The sequence below is a fragment of the Mobula birostris genome, chromosome 18, assembly GCF_030028105.1.
Source record: "Mobula birostris isolate sMobBir1 chromosome 18, sMobBir1.hap1, whole genome shotgun sequence".
Classification (NCBI taxonomy): domain Eukaryota; kingdom Metazoa; phylum Chordata; class Chondrichthyes; order Myliobatiformes; family Myliobatidae; genus Mobula; species Mobula birostris.
In genome coordinates this window covers 33224008-33248019 of record NC_092387.1, presented here as the reverse complement: position 1 = coordinate 33248019, position 24012 = coordinate 33224008, and the positions used below count along the sequence as shown (strand labels likewise).

The 24012-nt window shown below is 40.3% G+C and overlaps 1 protein-coding gene and 1 long non-coding RNA gene across 13 annotated transcripts in view; one reads left to right on the top strand and one right to left on the bottom strand.

Annotated features, from left to right (window-relative positions):
• Window positions 1-2048: 2048 nt before the first annotated feature.
• Window positions 2049-12356, bottom strand: LOC140212034 (uncharacterized). 2 transcript variants are annotated; one of them, XR_011889627.1, is made up of 3 exons: window positions 12111-12356; window positions 6793-6926; window positions 2049-5224 (listed from the first exon to the last, which is right to left on the bottom strand). It is a non-coding gene; the product is annotated as an uncharacterized lncRNA (long non-coding RNA). The 2 variants fall into 2 exon arrangements; XR_011889628.1 differs by having other exon boundaries at window positions 12115-12356.
• The window catches only part of LOC140212033 (paired box protein Pax-2-like), a 366737-nt gene continuing 351692 nt past the window's right edge, over window positions 8968-24012 (top strand). The window contains exons 1-4 of one of the 11 annotated variants that reach the window (XM_072282450.1): window positions 9178-9626; window positions 13574-13674; window positions 18643-19377; window positions 22074-22284. In XM_072282450.1, the coding sequence (XP_072138551.1) occupies window positions 19335-19377; window positions 22074-22284 (254 nt within the window). In that variant the 5' untranslated portion in view covers window positions 9178-9626; window positions 13574-13674; window positions 18643-19334. Of the gene's footprint in view, window positions 9085-9177; window positions 9627-13573; window positions 13675-18642; window positions 19378-22073; window positions 22285-24012 lie in introns of those variants that run through there. The other 10 variants (XM_072282455.1, XM_072282454.1, XM_072282453.1 and 7 more) reach the window with 10 other exon arrangements.

Below are 24012 nucleotides of genomic sequence, written 5' to 3'. Positions count from 1 at the left end.
TTGATGCATTCATAGTGGCTCTATATTCCAGTATTTTGCTCTGTGAACAATGTAGCAGATAAAGGATGGGTTGGATGTTTTCCTTAAAAGTAGCCTATAATTGTAAGGTTTTCAGATAAGAAGTTAAACTGAAAACTTACTTGCTTGCCCATTGGGCCTGAGGTGGTCCCAATGAATTGATGAAAATGGAGCACAGACAACACACAAAACAAATTTCTTGTAATGTTCTGGACAACATTCACTTTCAAACAATTCATTCCAAAATTATAACAGATTGGCTACCCCTGTGTTCATTAGCTGCTGGGAAAAATCATGCTTTGTGGAAATTTGCTGCCATATTTACCATTATAATTGCATGGTTATTCTTCAAATATAATGCTGTGCTTATGGAATATGGTAGCATCTTCCGCGGGTGTTAATGGTTTTAAATGTGAACGATTATTATTGATCTGTTTCCTGTTGATTATCTAACCTGTATTGGAATCAACAGTGATTCACCGTTTATTGTATGTACAGTTCGCAGATGCTAAATGTCGGTGCATTTTAGGCATGAGTTCAGAATAGTGAACTGGATTGCCAGGGTGTTGTCCGCGCTGCAAATTTTAATGTTCTTCTTATTCAACACTTTGTTGCGGTAAATTCACCAAAACTGAAGCACTGCGCTGAAAACAGCGACACTTCTCATTAAAATCTCGAATAAGAATTAACCTCGAGATAAAAAGGTTTCATACGACTTGTCATGTTTAACTGAAACTCGATACCAATGCTGTTTAATCATTTAAAGTAGATTGTGCCTTTACGAAGGTTCAGGGAAATGACTAATGGGTATCCAGCTCCCGGCCCTTTCGCCTTCTCGCTACGAAGTGTCACTTGACCACCCCGCCAAGATACAATGACTTCCTTGAGGAGCTTGTGTTCTTTATATATATATCCCTTTTAGCTTAGCAGTCAGTGTAATGTAGTAGATATGTTTCGCCTCTAAACTTTGCATGACTACAAAGCAGTGTAACTTTCACTGAGGTTTGTTGGGATAGGAACAGCGTAGATGGCTTTGACTGAACTTGTTGAAAGTGCCCTTGCAAAGTAAGGCTCAGTATAGCTTCTCTTGCTATGTCTGGAAGAGATAGTTATATACCTGTTATCCCCCTTTAAAGTGATACATCGTAAAGTCTCATTCGTACCGCTTTTATATTCGGCACAAGTTACTTCAAGGTGTTTTATCTATAAAGAGGCAAACAAGAAGAAAATAACAGGATTAGAAAATCGTGGAAGGCTTTGATGGGGTCAATCTTCGGTGAATCAAATGCAGAAGAGAAAAACGAATCGAGGAAACTTTCATTTGAAACCTCTCTGTAAGTTGGTATATTGTAACTGGTATGACTCCGGGTGGAATTGAGGAAAGAAGTGTCTACAAGTTCAGATAAAGGAAAAGCAGAATAGGTTCCATCTGGGTGCCAACTTCTAATGGCTGTGTCGCTACCTGCCCCCTGAAGGTGCTTGCTCTCTCTGACCCAGATGAAATATAGAATTGTCGCTCCAGAACTGCATAGATTAATGACAGAAGTTTGGTACCGTGATCCCATTAAGGGGAGCTCCCACTGAAATTAACGACGCGGAAGAATACAAAAATCCAAAGAGGGGCTTGTAAAACCTATATGCAGGGACATTAACAGTCCCAATAACTTATAAAACATAAGTAATATCATTGTAATAAAACACGAGTGCAATGAAATTCAACATAAAATAACTTATGGCACCCATATATTTCATCGGTACTCGTGGGACTACTTTGGACTATTTTTTTCCACTTTTCGGGCAACTACGGTAGACTGCTGGTTGGTCTCGCGCTGGTGGTGGTGCTACCGTGATTGCAGTTGAACCTTATGGAGGGCTATTTGTCGCTGAATTTCCAGAAGTACCCAGAGCTTGACTGCATCAAAGTGCAGATCACAGCACCTCACGCTTGCAGACGCTTAGTATTATTGAAAACTTCCTATTGCAATCAATGAAACAGAATCTATTTAATATAAATACTTTCTGAATGCTCATAAATGCATATTTCGTAAACATCTAACGCGGGCGATTGCAAATTACGATTAACAGGAAATCTTAATAAGTAATTGGAAGTAATTTTTGACTTCAGCGATGAATGCATAAAGTAGTAGATGACAAACATCCGTTTAACCAAACTAGCCAGATACTCAGTTATAAGAATAACTCAAAAACTTGTATAAATATCAAGCAAATAGCCCTCTGTCTCATACATGTGTGTGTAAATTTCCATTTTTTCCGTACTAGATACTTACTATGATCTGTTTAAACATTGACTTGGATGTAATAAATACGAACATAATAACTGCGTGTGCGCGCGCGTGCAGCAGTTACCCCAAATAGTGATTACTGATATAAGTATTAATTATCATTCTGACTTTGGAGTTTAAAACTCATGTAGGTTTGAGGTAAGCAGCGTTTATCTGCATTCCTCTTTTTACTGTTCTGCACATTCATTTAAATAGAACTGGCACGGAGCTGCTTCGTTGAGCCGTTTCCTACTGTAACATAGGCTACATGCGTGACATCTTCGGTTCTGGACCATAAAAAACTGCAGTAATCTACAATGTGTTGCATGCTTAAATAGCTGAGTGGCGTTTTTGCTGCTAATATTTCATGTCAGGCAGAATTTCAGTACGGTAACATGAAATCAATGACCTAGGCAGGACAATGCAATTAGCGATCATCCGAGATCTGCCGTGAAACACACAAACACATACCAACGCGCGCCCGCCACACACAGACAAACACACACACAGACACAGACACACACACACACACACAGACACACACACACACACACACACACACACACACACACGCACACGCACGCGTACAAAGATAAATGAATAAAATTTGTAAAAAAACTTCCATTCTCGTTTAAGCGTAAATGATTATGGAACGACAACGGCGGGCCACTTCTTCGATAGCTACACCATCAGTTCCCATTAAAGTTGTTAAGTGTATAGAAATCACTGATAAAAATAATATAATAATTCGGATTGAGAAAGGGATTCTGGTACTCAAATATTGAGCAGATGAGCCGAACTGAAACTGTTGGTGGGAAGGGAGGCTATAATATTCAGGTGAATTTGTACGCACGTTTTAATGAGCTTGCAATACACAGCTCTAGTTCGTAATGGCAAGAATTTATTGGGCAGAGAGTGTCTGTGGTACTGGAACGTGCAGCCTCTGCGTTCTAAAGTGTAGGATGCTTCGGAAACAACATTAATGTGCGGTGGAAGGGAAGATCGGTTGTACAGTATATGAAACTAGGTCAAAACTTTTCAAGTTAGATTTTCCAAATGCAGGGGACCCACTTTTCTATGATATATTCAGCCATAGATTTGGAAACAATATAATTGTTTATCTATTGCTGTCACATAGGTATTGGGCGATAACGATGTTTAATTATATAGATTCCTTTAAAATTAGCCGTTCGGATTGTGTGGTAGAATCCCGATCGTTACTGTTCCCGGTGAACTGAGCGAGGAAGGCAAACCGAATAATGCTTGGTCGCAGTTCCCAGCCTCCGCAATTTCGCCGCCTGGGCAAAATTTAGGACAAATACAGTAATTAACGAACACTTTAAAAAGTTCGAAAACAGAAATGAGTTCATCACAAATCAACGATTTATTGACTATCGCTGTGCTCCTTTATATTCCCTATTTAATATAGGTTGAGAATGTGTCCTTGTTAAATGAGCAGGCATGCACTTCCTCTGAATTTCGTTCACTTAACCAAGTCCGGCCGTGCTAACCCACCAGGGGAATCGTGTTAACAGTTTGGGTGTGAAGTGCGCCTCCGTGATGTTATCTCTCCCAGTAGTTTGATGCTGTGTGGGGTGGATTTCTGCTTACTCAGTAATCGATCTTTGCTGGGGTTTCAACGTTCAAACGTGAGCTACTGAACAGGGAGCAAGCGAAAGAAATTCTTTGGAGAATATGAAGGCGAACTTTAGCGCGCTAGCGTTATGAAATTCCCATCTCTCAGACTATAGCTGTATTAGAGTATTATATCTGCAATATGATACAGTCTGTTAATGACCGGCTGGGCTTTCATTATACAATGAATACATTATTAACGTGCCCACTCTCTCATTAACAAAACTCTTACAAAATCAAAATTAGAAAGGCCCCCGCCATTAATTACTACAGGGCACGGCTGTTTTCAACATATATTTACATATTAAATGAACGGGAGTATACGTGTGTTGTTTAACTAATTGTCGCAGTCTTTGGAAACTCCTGTCTCTTCGATATTGATTATTAATCCTTTTTATATAATTATCTTGTTTTAAACGAATAGAATGCATTGTGCGCCCAATTCATTTCTTTCTAGTGTATTTTTCTCTATACATTCCCTTTGTGGTTAACATTATTAGTTTGATTCAAGATAATATTGAAAGAAGAACGAAATCTCCAGTCCTTAGCGGCGTGAATGTTTCTAATAAACATCCAGTAGATGAGTAGTTAAATTACGGCATTATTGTGGAATTTGTTTTTTTGTTTTATCCCTTTCTTTAAAACTATCCCGAGGTGTAAGCTTACAAATCTCAGCTAACCACCCGTATGACTGGAAAGCACTCACAGGAGAACGGCGGTGCCGCAACAAGATTGGATTCTCTCCCCGTGTCAGTAAACTTAAATCAGTAGCTCTTTACCAAATTGGCATGCTTTACTGCGGAGAGACCTGCAGTGAGAGGCTGAGGAAAAACAGAGGGGGGAAATTGACACGGAGCGAGTCATGCGATGGGGAGTGGAGCCGGTCTAAACCCGCACACTGTGCGCAACTTTATACCGCACATTTCCCATGTTAATGTTGATTGACGCCTGACTCCAGATATGTCCGCGCTGACCACTGTCAGCAGGTGACCCAATCTAGGAACCCGAGTCTCTGCAATGTTATCTTGTAAGGGCCCAGGTGAAGCCGTGCAGAACTAAATTAGCCTGATGCGATGCAAGTGCGAGTTAATGAACTAGAAACTCGAGGAACACAACACTCTGACAAAGTTGAGCTTCAAAGTTCGCAGTTGTTTGGGAATCGTTTACAGTGTCATGGGGACGGCACCTCAGCCCCTCTCCGGCCGCTCGCTTGTCCACTTCTGCAGGTGTCGGGTCTCCGCTGTCCCTACGAAACCGCTGAATCACGGCCTGACCACAGAGGGACGGACCTACGAAGAAAGCGAACAATATTTTACAGTAACTTTAAGAGGATCGTCGCTCTTTATAATACTGCCCCATCTGGCCACATACCGGAATAACCTGTAGCAATTTTTATTATCACTTCAGATGTAAAGCTATTTTGTATGATTTCACAAGAAATCGTTAATGATTCATATTTTGGGCGTAATAGGTAACAATTTACATTGAGAAAACGTTTAATAGATACAGTTAAAAGTGATATGTGGAAAACATTAAGATATAGGGTCTCAGTAAAATACTTTTTAGAATTACTTTACGATCAATACAAGTATTTTAAAAGGCATGTTTGCATGTGTTTAAACCTATTCCACCGGGTAATTAATTGTTTTAAACGACAATTTAAATCAGAAACAAGAAAAAAGTGTTTAGCAGCTCCGTTTCCGGTACATTTATAATAATATTGCTTAGATTTCATCCACATCTCTGTAAATACGGGTAATTATACTTTTTATTTCTCCTGTCTAAAACCCTGTGTAGTTGAATTTAATTCATCACGTTTCACATATCAGGTTTACCGTGTGACAATAATCCTTGATTAAATTGCAAATCATATGCAAATATTTCGTTAATAATTTGCTGATACCTGCGGGCTGCAATGTTACTTCATCATCAGCGGGTCCACATCTACACTGCCAGGCAGAGGGGAAAAATTATGTTCAGATTGTCATCTCTCATTAAAACCTTATCTGATTTATTAACACAAACTCACACAGAGAGATGGATTATTTTCCGATAATTTTAGTCTATTCATTACATTTGGCTTATTTTGTATTTCAGACTTTATAATTTTTTTGCAAAACAATTTTCACCGGCTGTTAACTGGTTCTAGAGATTATTAAATCAAAATTAATTGGCGAGCTATATTCGTCCAGTTAATGCACTTGGGTGTCTTACGCATGTTGATGGCATAAAGGCATGCGTGTGTGTGTGTGTGTGTCACCGTGTTATATTCACTACAGTGTATTTGATCCCGTAATACAAACGTAATCTTCGTCGACTTTTCAGAAGTAGACCGACATTGCGGATCGCCCTTCCGAACTCTGGAATCCTAAGTATTTTACTCGACCGATTTCGTTTTGAATGACAAAGATGATTAGTGATAGGGACCAGAATGGGTGAAGGAGTAGTGACAGGGTGTTGGTACAAGATACTTATTTTATCATCATTAAATTTGTACTTAGTCGCTAAAGTTGGGATAATAATTTTCACAACTTTTTAAAAAGTTGATATGTGCACTAATAACTATATATGTGGCTTTTTGATGTGTTGCTCGTCCGGCATACCTTATTTCATGCATCGAAGAATATTCAAATATTATTAACACCAATTGATGTAACTACAAGCAATTATTCTAACTAGAGCATTGTAACGAATGTTCTTGAACAGTAAAAAGAGACATGGCAATATCAGTTCTCGCTGTTAAAAGAAGAAATTTGTCCATTATCATTTTTCCATGCAAACTTTTATATCCTGCAATTTACTACCTAATGTGTGGTGCACATATAAGAACAAAATTAAATTCCTCACGGGTGCATACATGGTTGAGTTGGAACGATGTGTTAACAAGGCCTGCACTGATTCCCGTCCGACTTCAGGCTCCAGACGCGCCCTGAACTCGCTATCCGCTCTCAGCTGCAGGGAGCTGATTTTCTCCACAGCGTCACAATCTTTCTGTTATAAAGAACACATATCCATTATATGTAGACGGTTAGTGCATCTAACAGCTGAACATAAACCAGCTGATCTAAAGGGAGAAAAATGAACATAAACCTCCCCTAAACTTGTATCATATTTTGTACTGATCGGGCAACACGACGTATTCTTTCCTCCTTGTCTTCAGTTGAAGAACGGACAATCACTTTTCAAATAAACGCAGCAGACCTTCCCAAGACTCTTTACAATTGCTTCTAGTTTTTTCTTCTCTTTAATTTCAACGTTCGTGTTTTTAACCTTTCATTCTCAACCTGCCCGTTTTTGCATTGATTTAGTACACAGATCATTTATCGGTTTTGACATTCTGTTGGGTATTCGTTTTGTGTCGATAACTTTGCCCAGATAGGAAGGAACCGCTCTGAACTTTAACCCTCAACGAACTGACTTTCGTTTTCACTTTTCGAAAGATGAATGAATCAGTTTAGGGAGAATATCAATTCCATCTGTCTGTCGGCGAATTTGTCACAGAGGGCATGGATCAATAGTCAGAGTCCCGGGGCAGAAGTCATGGTGCTTTGGCCGGGAAGCCTGCTATAATCAAGCCCCCTGAAACATACAAAAACTGTTAAGTATACAAAAAAAAATGTCCGATTATTTTACCTCCTTAGCTGGCCTGAAAAAAAGTTGCCCAACCCTAACCCTTAGAAATCTGACGAGCCATCATATTGAAGTCCAACAGCTATTAGTACCTTACCAGGGGTTAACACCATCCTAGCTGTTCCCGACCAACTCCATCCCTAATCCCGAACAGATCCCCAATTTAATTACTAATGCTAATACAATTACAATTCCTTCTTTGAAACTGAGAACAACCCCAATTTCATCTCTACTGTTCAATACAACAACCGCAACCCCAAATACCAATTTAACCATCCCTAAATCAAATCCAGCCGCAAACCAACAGACAGTTAACCCCTGTAACGGCAAGAACTTCCAACACTAATTCTTTTATCACCACCCTAATTCTGCATCGCCAATATTGTCTTTAATCCAAACTTCAACCTCATTTTAACCTTAACACTAACTCACATTTGCCCCAACTCCGAACGACATTCGACTAAATCTAACTCTAATCTCGACCTTAACTCCAACTAGAATTCTTGTTCTGGTTCCGGTCATGTTTTTTTTAATTCCCAGGATGAATTTTATTTTGCAAAGCAGTGACCGTATAATCCTTTGCTACTGGCACTGATCGTCCAGCGACGAGCAATCACTGTATTTTTTCTCTACTGATTTGAAGTATTCCATCTCTTTGTTTCTAGTTTGAAATGTATGAACAATTTATGTTTAGTAATCATTTATTTTATTCGTTTAAGTTTTTCGAGAGTTGAGGCATTAACTCTGGGGAAGAGAAGAGCGTGCTCCAGAAGAGCGCTGCGGGATAGTGACTGCGTGTTTCGGTATTTGGGAGGTGTGCGGCGGTAAAATGGTGCAACCGCCCTCCCCTTTAACTGCAGGTTGACTGTGGCCGACAGCCAATCAGCAGCTCTGTTTCAATAAAGTAACTGCGGCAATGGCGGGTCCCATGCTGCGAATGCACTAAAGTTGCTGTTTTCCCCGGCACCCCCTTTCCACGCCCCCCTTGCTTAACTTTTAGGCAGTTGTTAAACAGCCTGACCACCAACAGGCATCTGAAGTGCAAATCTCTGCCGCGAATTGTAATAGGGACAACGGGATATCCAGCCACGTCCACCTCTTACCTGCCCTTTTGTTACTTCACTCAGGGGCCGGCTGGAAATTGGATAGTTTTTTTTCCAAACCCGTTTGTCCCAATTAATCAGTTGTTCCCTGTTCTAATGCTGTGCAAATGTATCTCCGCACAACTTGCTGCCTTGATTTCTTTTCCACAGTGCTGCTTTGGTATATTTACCATTCGGCTTCTGTTGCTTGTAGGTAGGGCGAAAGGAATTAAAAAAGACACACGGGGTGTGGGTAGAGGGGGTGGAGAATATCACAGCAAATTAATAAGGGGATGGAAGAACCCCACAGCAGCGGGGGAAGGAGGCATGCGTTAAGCCAGCGAGAAAGTTAAAGAGCCCGCAAAGATTTAGTGGGGTGCGTCGCGAAACAGACCATTAAGCAAATCTCTGCATGGCTCACAAGACTGGGCGATCAGGTAGGCTTACCCATCCTGTCAAATTGTTTATTTGAACTGGGCCAGAGAGGTGAGCCGGCTTCTGTGTTCTCTCTGTCTTTCCTCCCTTTCTGTCTGTCTGTCTCTCCCTCTCTCTCTAACATTCTCTCTCTCTCTCTCCCTCTCTCTCTCTCTAACTCTCCCTCGCACTCTCTCTAACTCTCTCTCTCCTCTCTCTCTCTCTCTCTCTCTCTCTCTCTCTCTCTCTCTCTCTCTCTCTCTCTCTCTCTGATAAGCTTGAGGGTTGTTCTGTGCAGGAGAGTTGGAGCTGGAGTGCAGGGTAGCCGGGTATCGGCACTCGTACTGCCTGCCGCGCATTTTAACATCACAACAGACGGACTGGAGCGCCAGGGTTCCCCGGCCCATTCTGTGCCGGCTCATTCACACCTCCAAGGGTAGACGAGTATCGGGCGCTTGGCTCAGACTACCTGGCGCATCTCTCTGATGATGAAATTAGACCCGATTTTGTCGCTAAAGGGATTTTCAGCTCTGTGATCCCTTGTCTCTATTAAGAGTAAATGGCGGTACAGTATAACTGATTGATTTTTCCTTAAAACCGCAATGACTTTTATTTGTAACCACGATTCTATTTAACGTTGTGTTGAAGTTCAGAAGCACCGTCAATTACTTCAGAATTCGCACATTGTTCTTATTGTCCTTTCCTGTATTCAAATGTTTTGGAGGTTTTATTTAGACCACGTTTCCACTTTTTGTAGTATTTTCTTGGACCATCACTTTCACATTCACCTATCCTTTCGGTCTGCCATCGCCATTTCTGTGCTATTTAGCTTTTGCAAATTTCCTGGGACAGTGATTATTTTAATTTGTTGGACTTTTGGCAGTGGTTAACTTTCACTCGGGTCTTGTTTAGTGAGGATCAAAACGCCAGTGGAAATGGTAGTCTTCAATAGGAAGTCTTGAGTAAAGCTGGTGATACTCCAGCCGTTACCGTACTCAAGCAGACACCGTCTCTGCTTGCAGAGAAGAATCTTGAGACATTTCTACCATAAGAATTTACAAAGTGACTGTTCGGTAGATCGTCGGTCCTCTTTTAAAGTCAAATTAGGAGACTGATACAGAACTGCTATAATGATCCAATTAATTATGACAGAATTAAAAAAAAGTGAAAAAAATCAGTCTCCGATCGTGTCGAGTATACAATTAAACTGATTGTCCATCTGGCTCGGTTCAACATCCGTTATGAATATGCAATCTGTACTGACGCCAAATCTAGAGCCCCGAGGATTACTATTAAACCCATCCCGTTTGTTTATTTGCAATTGGATAGTTGTGATTTAGCCTGGACCCATTTAATTGTTTTTCTAAAGAAAGCTCCAGGAACGGAAGAACAAATGAAAGGCGCCTCCTTCCTGGGAGAGAGCGGCAGTTGTTAGGGTAGAAGTTTTGTGAATGAGTTTTTTTTTGAGCGCGATGATGAAGCTCTCGGCCGGAGTCTGCTTCGATCGATATTGCAAGCGCTGCTTGCCTTTTGGTTGCGCTTGCCTTGCTGCGGCTATTCTCCCGGAAGGAAAGGCCACACCAGGTGGGGATTCGTGCAGATGTAAACTTCACTTTACACCAAGTGCCCTGTGAATGCCGCACATCGAGAAAGCCAGCTAAAAAACAGTGAACACACCGTTCACTCAGACACATTCTGCATACTTGTGTATGTTTATGTCAGTACGCGTGTGTGTGTTCACTAAGTCAGATATATGTCACTGGATTAAATCAGAACATTGTATAAAAGTGATTCAATAACTTAACTATTTTAAAAGATACAAATTCATGTAGTCTGTCCACTTGACCTAAGTATCAAACACACGTCATTATTTCTGTCTAAAAATATTCCAATTCAACTTCTGTTTTCCAAATGATGGTATTCTTAAATTTGGCTGAATAACATGGAAGCAAAACATTACAGTTCTTTTTTTCAGCCCGAGTAACGTGGTCGCGTATCTTTAAACCGCCAAACTTTTAGTCAACCTATTTCATTTCTTTACGAGAACAAGCTTACATTTCGAAATATGTGTCTATCGTTACGTTTTAAAAATGTTGCGTTTCAGTGAAGCAAACCGAGATGACTTGATGTTACGTGACGCTAATTAATTTTAAATAAATCGGAAGTCACAGCTGTGTGGCAATTATTTTCAATGGTGAATAATCTTGGTTTTTTATTATTTCTTTCTGTTGCGTGTAACACACAACGTTAAACACTAAAGCAGGAAAATAATATCTTAAAATGAGAAAACCCTTCTATAAAAACCTCCACACACTGGTATAAATCCGTGGAACGTGATTTAAATCTAGGGCACATCTCCTCGGGTTTCTGCCAGCCAGGCGGGCGACCATTGCCGGCATCCCCATTATTCTAAGCACGGTGAAGCAACACGATAACACCAATTATTTTGATTAAACGCTAACGAATAAATTGAATTCATTCTCACAACTGCATTCCTCTCGATTCCCGTCTCACATTGAAAGACAAATAAATAAATAATCCCAGTAACGTTCTAATATGATCTATTAATTGACACAGTGATTGATCTATCGATAGAGGTGATTGATTGACAAGCTTCTACTAGAAATAAAGCGAGCTTGGGCATTTACATTTTAGTTGTTTTCTGTGACACCTGATATAACTTTTTAGATGGAAATAAAACAGCGCATACAAAACGTCCGCCTCTCTATTTATCCAACCTTTATAAAACTTCAATCATCAAAATCATGCACAATATGTAATACTTGGTGCAAGCAGATACATTCTGCTTATGATGATTTTTTGCTATAAATTATCAATTTATATTCATTAATTTATCAATTCTTCTTTATAACAATCGCCAACTGTTAAAACAGAAGGGTTAACCATACACGATCTTATAGCCACCGTTCACTTATCTCGTTAAAAGGTAAATCATCGCGTCAATATATCGGGTTACATACAATGAAATGTTCTATTAACTGTAGCAAGATAGCAAGATAGTTAAAAGGTTATGTGGCAAAACTCACACCTACTGGCAGCAGGTCCTATGGAAGCTTAAATACATCGATCGCTTAAAGCTGCCTCCGACATTGGGAGCTGGGCTGAAGTAAAGCTGCAGGCTGAGTTTGCTCTCGCTAACCGTGCACCTGGCTGGAAGGGAAAGGTGGAAAATGCGGCGTTCCCCCGTTTGCACAGGCTAAGCGAGGTGCCATCTAGCCCGGTCTCTGAATAGGGCTCTTGGCCCCAGCCAGCCACCAGGAACCGTTAAGCAGCTGATGCTAAAGACCAATGGATTTCTGTCACTCGCTCAAACGGCTTTTAATTAGGCGTCCACATTCTTTTTTTTGGGGGGCTTTAATCTCTGAAAGCACCTATTCCCATATTACATTTTCCCACTGATTATCAGTTAACCAAAGCAGTACTTCTAGAGTTAGTGAAAAAAAATGTTTCCAACGCTAAACATACTTTATAATTCGACAAACAGTTTATATTTTCCTAATGGATGATATACTCCTTTCATTTCTGCTAAAGTGCAGTTAGGACAATAGAATTCAAATCAGTGGCACATTGTTGAAAGCCTTTGTACATCTAGTGCAGGTGTTAAATAGAATGTGGTCTAGTCCAGAAAGAACAACTTGCAATTCTTCTTATTTTGATCTTTTAAACCACTATTTCTTTTTATCTAGATTTAAAATTGTTTTCATTGTTCGTTTCCGGGAGGTCTGTGTGCTTTGACTTTTAACCTTTAGTAACAATAATTTCCTCTTTACTGACCATCCTCGCATAATATTTTCTTCCATTCCCTTCAACATCCATTTAGAGAAACCAGCCCGTTTCCAAATTCAAAATGAAACAATAATACCCAGATTCAGCGAATAATCCCCGGGCAACTTTCCAGTCAATACATGGCGAAGTATATTTCAGCATGGAGGCGAGGAAGACAGGACTCGTGTGTCTGTGTTGTGTTGTGTTTGTGTGTGTGTGTGCAATGATTTTTTTAATCAGAGTGAATGTCCATCCATGTCTGGATGTCTGTATGTTTGCGTTTGTACCTGATATGTGTGGGAAACGTAAATACGTTTGGTGTCATGGCTCTTAATCCAGCTACAATTCTAAGTATTTGTGTAAATCTACACGCGTGTTTGTATACGCCTACGGAGTCACCGTGTATATATGTATATACACATATATACATATATATTTACATATACATGCACGCGCGCGCGTACACACACACACACACACACACACACACGCAAGTGTGTGTGATTTTATTTTGGAAGTATTTTGTGTTTCTTAATATGAATGTATGGAAGACTGCGTACTTGTTCTTACCAATATCTGCTTGAGCATACGTGTGTGCTTATGCCTGTGCATGAGCTCATGTGTGTGTGGGGGGGTGGTGGGGTGGGGGGGTGAGCGTGCGCGTGCGCCTGTGTGTGCGCCAATATAATTTTTGGTATTTATACCTGTGCCTGTGTCTTGTTTCAGCTCTCAGCCTCGCTACAGGTGCCTTCACTATTCAGGTCTAACCAAAGTCGTGACTGTAAACATGACTTGTTATCCTTAAACCGGAGGGCGTAATGGAATGGGTATGCATAGACCGGTATTGAAACTAACAAACATCCATTTGCACTTGGCGATTTAATTTTAGCAAATACAACTACTTAATGAAATAGCAGAAACAATTGTTCTGCCAATGATTTGCCTTATTTTAAATGTTTGTGTAAGAAAAAATACATTCCAAACCCCGACAGGACAAAATGTAGTTAATCTATCAAACTCAGCAAGTCTGTATTTTTTATTATATCACAGAGTCTGCATACGATGAAGTTTTTTTTTACAAAGGGACAGTTAAATTTGGGAAGTGTGTAAGTTTTTGAAGAAACAAAATATCCACCAAGGTACAATTAATGTAAACTTACCGATCTGCTCGCCCTAAAAACAAGTTTAAAATTGGAACGTTATTAATTTTGCACCCGAAAAAAAGCCGCCTAGGAAAGAAAGTTAACGTTTGTTTAAGGAGTTTAGAGGAAGTGTTAATTGAGGGATGTTTAGAAAGTAAAGCTGCACGTGCGCTATTAACATTCAAAGCAGACGGATGCAAAAAAAGGGGAAAGTAAGCTATTACTGATGTTGCGTGACCAAATTGGATACAACATTTGTTTTATCCCAGCTTCCTCTTTCTTGAACTGTGCACGTAACCAAACAGAGCAAGGTATGAAGGCAGTATTCTTAGGGAGAGGTCGAAAACAAGAGAGGAGGAAGAAAAAGGGGAGCGAGGGGGGAAATAAATGTTCCTTCAGGCAAAATGTTCTTCGGACTGTGAAATTGCAGCCGATGCCGCCACACTTCATAGCAGAACGCCTCAAATTTTCCAAAATACGGTCAGCCAGTAAGCCGAAACATAGCATGGAATGGAGGTAAATTGGCCTTCTCTATCCACTCCTTTCCCGCCTGGTTCTGAACAGAATTGTTTAGATCATTATTAGAGGTTTCTTAAGACATAGCCACGCAGTCACCTAAGTGTGTAAATGCATATAAATGTCTGAACAATGTTTATTTAATATCACTTTTCCTCGTTACTCTTCTGCCAGGTGAAATATCACCTGTCTACCGATAGTATAAAATTTGCACACAGTTATTGCCTCTCCCTTGCACCCACGCAGACACACACGGACGCCCACAGAGGAGCTCACTCTAAATTATACACTATTGTCCGTAAACAATGACCAGTTTGAACATATGACTTCCAAGTCATATCCCTCTGCCCGGGTTAAACATCGGAGCAGAAAGTGGGAAATCGTAGCTAATCATAAACCTTTCATCAAAAGTTGTTTAAAAATGCAATTTGCGACTGAAATATTTACTTTGCCTGTAATAGTGTTAAGTTAAAAGCATTGTTTCATATAGCAGACATATGCGCATACTGTAATCAAATTATACATTAACTTTCTGTTTAATTCTCCTAGTTTTATGTCAAATTCTAAATTTAACTTTTAAACGATTGGCACTTGCTCTGTGACTGAAAAGATCCGTAAATCCAGATCAAAGGCAACGATACAGCCGCGGGTAATCCTATGTGTAAACACCGAGAGGCGTCAAATCGGGCCAATATATTTACACGTAACACGATTATAGAGCTAAACAGTGACCGGACAAGGAGAGTATGAGTAAAGCAGATAATCGAGGGATTTACCTCGCGCGGATAGTGTATAAAATGAATTGCAAATGGATTTTGGCGGTGCTGGGGCTGATCCAGAGGATCCATCCTGAACCCTTTTCCTGAAAACACCCTCCCCTCCCCCTTCCCAATAGTTTATTTTTCTTTAATTTCCGTTGGACGAGGCGGCGTGCTTCTTTGAAGTGCAAATGATTCGAGGGGGCTTCCTGTGAAATAGGTTAATGAAAGAGTGAAGACCAGGGTTATCCAAGCATTACTCCCCAAAACCTCCAACTCTCCCTAACCTCTTCCCATGCAAAGGACATGGCATAATTCCACCTCAAATAGACTTCTCTCCCCACCCACCCCCTTTCATTGAACCAAGTCGTTTGCTTTTAGTTAGATGTATAGTTTCAATAATATTGGACCAAGTCCCAACAGTCAGTCCGTTTGCAGTGCAGTTTGCAATTAAGATTGAAAATAATATTTGTTTCTGCTTTCTTTGATTATTATACAGCCAATAATACATATATTATTATTATTACCTGGAATCACTACGGAAGTACTGGCACTCCTTTTGATACTAATCTGGTGTTTGGCACCAGAGTCAAAATATCGGGAGGCTTTGCAAAGTCGGTGTCTTTTGAGTGGGATACTGAAATAATAGAAAATAACTGGTGTGTAGTTAATAGATATTGCCGAATCCCCCTGCATAGAGTAAAATGTTTTTTTTTTGTTGCGGGTAATGGAAACATTAATATTTTAACAACAACAATTTTTAGCATCATATTCCCGGAGTACAGATAATATTACTGCAGGGTTAAAATGTTCACGACAATCCACGGTTCTCAGAAAGACGGAGCAATGGAACTGCTTTCCACGGGGTATTTGTAGGGAAAAAAATGACACGTTGTACTAGTTTGTTCTTTTTTTGATTCAAGATAGAAATCCGTGACCCCCTTGCCGCTTCGATTTGCAGCTCTGTTTTTTACTCTTTAACTGACAATGGCCATTTTCTTTGCTTCACTTCCATTAACATTTCAAGCCTTTAATAACTCCTGCGCTATATCAAATGAATTTGCACAGATTCAACTCGAGTGTCCTGTTAAACAGAATGACAGTTCCTCCCCAACATTTAGTGGGGAAACATGTAACAGAGAATTTGAATCCCGAGGGAAAAAGAATTGTAGGGAAAGAATGATTTCCTTTTATTGTAAATTGCCTTAATCCCATCACACTCATGGCGTAATCGGTGTTTATTTTATTTTTAATTAATAATTATTATTTTATTAACATTAATCTGACGCATAATCTCGACCTTCCCTGTATTTTACACGTTAAAAAATAAATAAGATGGAATTCAGCGCCTGAAAGTTTTCTTTAAGTTGGCTTGCTAACATGCTTCAGTTTAGCATTTTTTTTGCCTGTGTCTGGTTCTGTAAAACGGAGAGTCTCTGGTTGAAGGACCGGCACCTTTCAAGCACAACAGTGAAAGCGCCAATTGTTTGCCAACTAAAATTACTTCAAGTAATAGAAATGGGACGGGGGGGGGGGTGGCGGTGGTGGGAGGCAGAGGTGCTGGAGGGTGAGGGGAGGGGGGATGTTGAGAGAACCGCGAAGAAAAGATTTCAATTACAATATTCACCACACGATGACGGAAAATCGTTTGAAAACAAGCAGTGCGATGATAGATTAAATAATTTGTCACTAAGAAATCAGACGATTGATTCGATTCCAAGAAGAGTCGCAATAGTAAGTAGTAAAATTAATTCAATATAGCAGCAGCGCCGCAGCAGACTTTGCATACATTTGTATCGAATAATCTCTCATTTGGAAGAGATCAAAGAGCGATTTTATTCAGTCAGTACAAAATTAATGCCTAGAAAAATTTAACAAAGTTTTGTTGGCCAGTGTTTCAGACAGTGTTTTTTTTTAAGTAAAAGTTTCAATTGTGTCCCAGGAGAGTGAGTGCTGAACTGAGGGGTGTCTTCACGCTTCGAGCTCTGAAGTAAACCCCCCCCCCCCCACACACACACCCCAAACCAAACCAAGCAGGTCTCAGGCCCGAGAACTATAAAGCCAGCGCCACCTACAGAAGGCTTGGCGACTCCACATGCAACTCTGTGCGGAGGAGAAAACACCTCACCAAGCTGGGAGAGGGTAAAAAGCTTCTAAAATTAAATGGGCATCTGAAATGTTCTGTTATGGGAACTCTCCAAGTAACACATTAACCGCCTCTTTCAGGAGGATCTTTGCCATGTGTTTTGTAATGCAACAACTCGGGATGGGCTAAGTACAGAATTAACATTTGCTAGTTCTGTATGGTTACTCTAATCACCGTGCTGAATGACCGCGAGATTGCAGCGAGTAGTTACTATATGCATTACACGTCGACTCAGTGAAAGGCCGGGAGAAAACATTAATAATAAGAAAAGGAAACTAGCTAAAGTGTGATGTGTAAACACTAATGCCCTCAAATATTTTTTTAAAGTGTCAGCCAATCTAATTCCACCTTCCACCTGTGTACATAACTTACAAGTACGGGTCAGACAGCTCAGGTGAACCGGCAAAGGGTTGAGGTTGAGGAGAAAGGGTTTGTAGCTGAGTAAAATAATTCAGTTACACTGACAGGAAGGTAAACCTGACCTGAGAAACACACAGCATCGTAGAGATTGAAGGCATCATTGTTGCCGATTTACACACACACACACACACACACACACACACATTATTTTCCTCTTTAAAAGAGCCTCGATTTTTACAGTCAATCTGTTTAAAACAAATAGATGTACAGAAAGAGAGAGAGAGAGAGAGAGAGAGAGAGACAGCATAGACAGGAATACTTAGATTAGATTTAAGAAACAAACGAGAAGGTACAGATAGGGTGATATTCTGTGGAGATGATCTCCGTTGGACAACCATTTAATTATGCGCTCTGAAGGAGTGTACAGACAATATCCTAATTCGATCTCCCCCAGTAAACAGAGGCTTGGGATCTGATATGTTGGTGAGAGGGAGAGTAAGAGTTGTATAAGAAGGGGTGTAGTCAGTCCATGTGTAAGAAAGAGTGTGTCCATGTATGTGAAACAGTGTAAATATGTATGAATTTGGGTATATATGTGAGTGTTATGTGTCTGGGTGACTTTGTGTATGTGCGAATGTGTGTGTGTGTCCGTGAATGTGTATGTATGTGTTAGAATTTGCGTGTATGAATGCGCGCGTGTGTGTCAGTGTGTGTGTGTGCGCGTGTATGTGTGTGTGTGTTTGTGCTTGCGAATGGTGACTCTCAAAGTGGCTGATCACAGGACCTCCTCATTTGGGGTCCAATCTACGTTGGCGAATCATAAAGTGTTGTAATCTATTGCCTTTGTCTGACAAGTCATCCATCTTTCTAAAGGGGACTGGAGTGGCTGGAATCTGCGCAGGGTTTTAGAGAGAACCACGCAGAGCCCGGGCTTCAGTCTGCACTTCAAAACCTGCAACCAACACCAGCTACTCTACAGACCCACGCTCCCGGCTCCTCTGCTTTCCGCCGTCTCCCTCTGCACATCGGCCCCGCTACCTGGCGCAACCTGGGCACCGTCAGTCGCCTTTGAGAAGAGAGAGGCAAAAAGAAGGATTTGAGAAAAGGTGTAAAGAATTTTCAGAGGACAGTGAACTGACAAACGACGTCCCGTGCGTTCATTTCCTGTCAGTGCGTGTGCGTTTTTTTTCAAACAGTCTATAAATCCGAACCTTGGTTTGCGGCTGATGCCTGTTTGGTCCACAATCATCTCTGAAAAGTGGAAGGACATGCGTGCCACCTGTCCGGTTGCCGACCGCTGCCCCATCTCTCCGTGCAGAGGGCTGTGAGTGAGGACAAGGGGCGCCAAGCAGTTTACTTTCTTTTCAGGACTAGTTTTATTTTTCTCTCTCTATCGGCACGTCGCCACAGTTGAAAGGAAAAGAAAAAGGGAAAAAAAGTTTTTTTCTGTTTCTTTTGTTGTTTTCTTATTTACAGTCAATGTTTTATCTGCATTAACGTAATCGTTTGATTAAAAAGACGAGACGGCGGAATCAACCCCTTTCATTTCTGTGGCGCTGGCACTCATGGATATACATTGTAAAGCAGACCCTTTCTCAGCCATGCACAGTGAGTAGGCAATTGATTGTATTTTTCTAACGGCACTACTGCCTATTTAAGTAATTATTAGGACTACAAAAAAAACAACTTAATAAACGTTCCTATTTATAATTACCGCTATATTTTTGGCGCAGGGATATCACGAGACACACAATAGAAAACAAAAGCAGGAGAACATTTGCTTGTCAAATGTCAAGGATTTAAATATACAACTATGCTCTATTTAGATTAATTTCAGATATATTACGCCTCATAATATACGAGTGTTTGGGAAACGTTAAAGAGTCAAAGTATAATCTTAGATGGGAGGCAAGCGGGTTGATTGAAACTCCCAGGAGTTGTGCATATTTGAAGGTGGTTAGTTAACTTTACTCTTCTTCTTCGTGCTGCATGGCTTCAAACAAGACGGGGAGGGGGTGTGTTTCTCCCTCAGTAAATTAACGCGGTATGTCGTAATAATATTCAGTTTGTTACACTGTTATTGTCAATAATGTGCAAGCTGGGCTTTGGCACATTTCCCTCTTGGTGAAAGCCACAAATTACAAGAAGAGTTTCGAGGGTTTGAATTGCTCAACATACAATATAATTTAGCTCCGTCCTTCAAGATGAGGCCGATGTTTAAACCGTCGACTTATTCACTCTCAAATTTCACTTAACCACGTGTATAACCCGAAATCGTTAGAAATCTCTGAAACCACTATGACCTCTATTCTAGGGGCTTCTCAGGGAAACGTATGCATTGCTTTAATTTATGTAGGCGTGGATATGGACATGCAGAGTTCATATACGCAGCACCACACTTGATTAACACAAATAATTATCAAAAATTACTAACTGGCAGAGCAACAGCAGTGAAAAAGTACAAATTAAATTATATTTTATTATTATTTCCAAAGGAGTCCTAGGTAAATATAAAAAGACATGCCAACAGATATTCCATCGTAAAAGGTTTTTAAATAATTTATTCTAATATATCCCTGATGATGCGGCCTTTAAATAATCGTAATCTGAGATATCAAAACTAGCCTGAATTATTGATGTTGAATCTGATAGGAGTTTTGCCAGACAGTAACTTCAAACCACATATCGGAGAGGCGAGGATAGCTGCGAATAAACAAGTATTATTAGTAAGTATTTATCCCGCTCTTCCAGGGTATTCTGGAGGATAAATTGACAACTGCTGCTTGTTTTCTTTAATGCAATTGAGAAAGAGACGGGCACGAATAAATATTATCAGAGAGAGAGAAAAACAAACAAACGTGAGAAAGAGGGAGAAAGAAACTTAAAAAAATCTATTCAGGATCCTGCTTCAAAATCCATATTTATAATCTCCCGACATGGGTCGATTTCAGGGCAATTGAGAATTTGGCGAAGTCGTCTCGCATCAATAAGTTACTGTTTGAAGTGCAGGAATCGTGATCCGCCGAAATACCTTGGACACTCCTTCAGTAACACAAATAACAAACTTCCACATCACCTCAAACAAGTACATTAGCAACAAGAAGGCATTCGTGCGCTCACGTGAAAGCTCTTTGTCGCTCTGTATCGTGAAATGACACGGTCTTGTAAATATACTCGAGGGTTCGATATAATTCTTCCTGATTGCTATTACATAGCATATCGACAATCAATAACACGCAATTTACACACATTTCGAGTTTTTATAAACCCGTGATTTAAAATATTCTGAAATTCTGGCTATACTGTATGAAAGTATGCTTAACAAAATTTAAAATGAAAACATTTTGTACATGTAACTAATTGGTGTCCGTTGCCTGCGTTCCTTGTACAGAAAACGAGTGCTTTATTTTCAGAAACAGCAGGGGATATGTGTATTTATATCTTCTTAGTTTGAGGTGGCACTTATAAATTTGGTATAATTTTTCGGCTGTCGCTGAAATTGCTAGGTATTTCTCAAAACAGGGTAATTGGGGAATATTTAACCTGCACGCCTCGAATAAAGGGGAGAACGGCACATGCACACAGAATAGGAAATGCAGAGAAAAGAGAGACAGAGGAATTTTCAGTGCCTCTATCCAGCCCTGGAGGAGGGAATCTGTTGTAATTTGTTGCTTTAGCCACCCTTTTCGCACACAAATACCAAAGCTCCGTTCAACAAACAGTTTGTCTTACTGCTCCGTGACACTTCTCTCTCACACACACATGCACACATCCTCTCGCACGCCATATAATTCACAGCCGGGAATAAAATGGAACCTAATTCAAAGTTTATGCAGAGTTTATTTTTTATTAAATGTCATATTTTTCTTTTACCAAAGTATGTTGAATAATTTCGTAAATTAACACTGTCACGTTATATTGTAATAGACACGCTGATATTGTGGATGGCTCACGGTACCAGATATAATTTACTGTGCACTTCTTATATGAATTTTGATTTCGCTTAAAAGACAAATGAAACAGTAATTGACAATAATGTAGAGTTAAAGGTAGCATTTCCACGCTTTTATATTTAATATCTGAAAAATATGAAGTCAAATATATATGTGTATATATGTATATCGGTGTGTTCGTGACCACATATATGTGATTTTTTATTACATGCTTTCGATTTTTTTCCTTGTTATTTTTTCGATCCCATCCCGTCCTTCCTTCCACTCACCCTGTTCCATTTCTTCTTTTTTTTTCTTTTTTGCCGCTCCTCCCTTCTTTCTCCCCTTGCCCCTTTTTTTGCTCTCTTTCAGGTTGCAGTTCTACCTGGGATGAGTTCAGTTGTGTGTGTTTTGCAGGGCATGGGGGTGTGAATCAACTGGGAGGAGTGTTTGTGAATGGCAGGCCCCTTCCTGACGTGGTGAGACAGCGCATCGTGGAACTGGCGCACCAGGGAGTCAGACCCTGCGACATTTCCCGGCAACTCCGTGTCAGCCATGGCTGTGTCAGCAAAATATTGGGCAGGTGAGGGGGGATACTGCCAGAGACAAAATCACAAACGAAAAACATTTCTGTTTATTATTGTAATCTATACAGTCCCAGGGTTAATATGAGAATTGGTCAGTGGCGCCAACAATAGACCTGATTTAAGATCCAAACCACTCCCAACCATGAACCGATTAATAGTTCCGTCTCACACAATTCTTACAATGTCATCGTTTCCTTTACGTAAGGGACGTTCAGTCAGCACAATAAACAAATCAAATTTTATAATTAAATTTGTTGATATCTTCTCCAGAAAGTATACAACGGAAATCAAAATATTCCAAAAATGAGAGATGCAAAGTCCAAATTTAACGAGGAAAATCTCCAAAGGAGGAGGTAACCAGGGGCAAGGCGAGAGAAGTGAGCATCATACCAAGCACTTATAATCCGTCTTTAGTGCCAAACGGTTGAAAATACGAAACACTTACGAACTGCCATTTATAATTGTGCGCACATTCTGGCTTTAAATAGAGCAGATTAGCACCAACGGAAGGAATCACTTACAAACCAGAAAGGGAATACATTTAGGGTGGGGGTGGGTAGGGTTTGCCGCTGGTGGCCAGGCCTCCGAGGCTGACGTGGTTTATGCAGATTGCGGCCGCTGTGTTGGAACAGGTGCAGTTGCGAGGCGACTGTACATTGTTCGTTCTTTTTTTGAATCGAGTCCTCTTAAGAGTGCAGGCTCGCGATCTGACCCACTACACCGGCGAGCAGATCCCTTCCAACCAAGATTAAACCACTTTTATTAATACATGTCAATGCAGGTCAACTCCTATGGTAGTTTTAACAATTGGGAAAAGGTAGCTGAACTCAGGGAGGAAATGTCTTTAAACCAAAGAAGAAAGTTTCCGGAATTGAGTCCTGTGTCCTAAATGTATACATATTTTAGCGAGCAATGTTTCAGCTTTGACTGAACTAATGTTTGTCCCGCGATCTGTGTGCTGCGATATGCATCACCCTCCCCTGGTGAAAGAGGAATTTGTCACATTTCACTAAAATTAGAATCTTCAGCTGAGTAATATGTTAGAATCTTTTCGTCTGCAGAACAATACCATTTTCCATTCGTTGTCGGTTTAACCTAACTAGATTACTTTTAATTATAATTGACCGAGGTGTATCGGAAGATAATTCAAAGTGAAGCACATAGAAAATTCGCATAGGTGATTATGGGGGGGGGGGACTTTCACTTTGTCCGCTTCACTCTGAGCGTTTAACGCACTAAAAATCGTTGAATGTTTGGTGTCCAACGCGAATGAATACATGAGTGTTGTTATAACATCTAAGATGCCATAAGGAATCTACGGTGTGTGGTGGGAAGGGCGCGTTGGTGAGGTCCGGACAGCAAAGTACTCCGTATGTAAACTCTAAAAAATCAGTCCTAGGTGATCCAGCCTGGAGACTGGGACATAACTTCCTTCAAACGTTGCGATATTCGCCAGTAAGCTAAACCTTTATTACTGGGTGAGACAAAAAAAGAACAGTATTGCGTGTGAAATACCGCCGCTGTTACATTAAATATCATGCATTTCCTGGCTTAATCCGATATGGCTACTGAACTAACCAAAGCTGGAACCGCATTCTGTATTAGATTTGGTTTTCCGTTGACAGTCGAAATCAAAAACACAACAAAAGAAGACAAATTATATGTAATTTATTTCCCTATTTGTGAGTTTTAACAGTTTAATCTTACTTCGGCAATTATTTTAT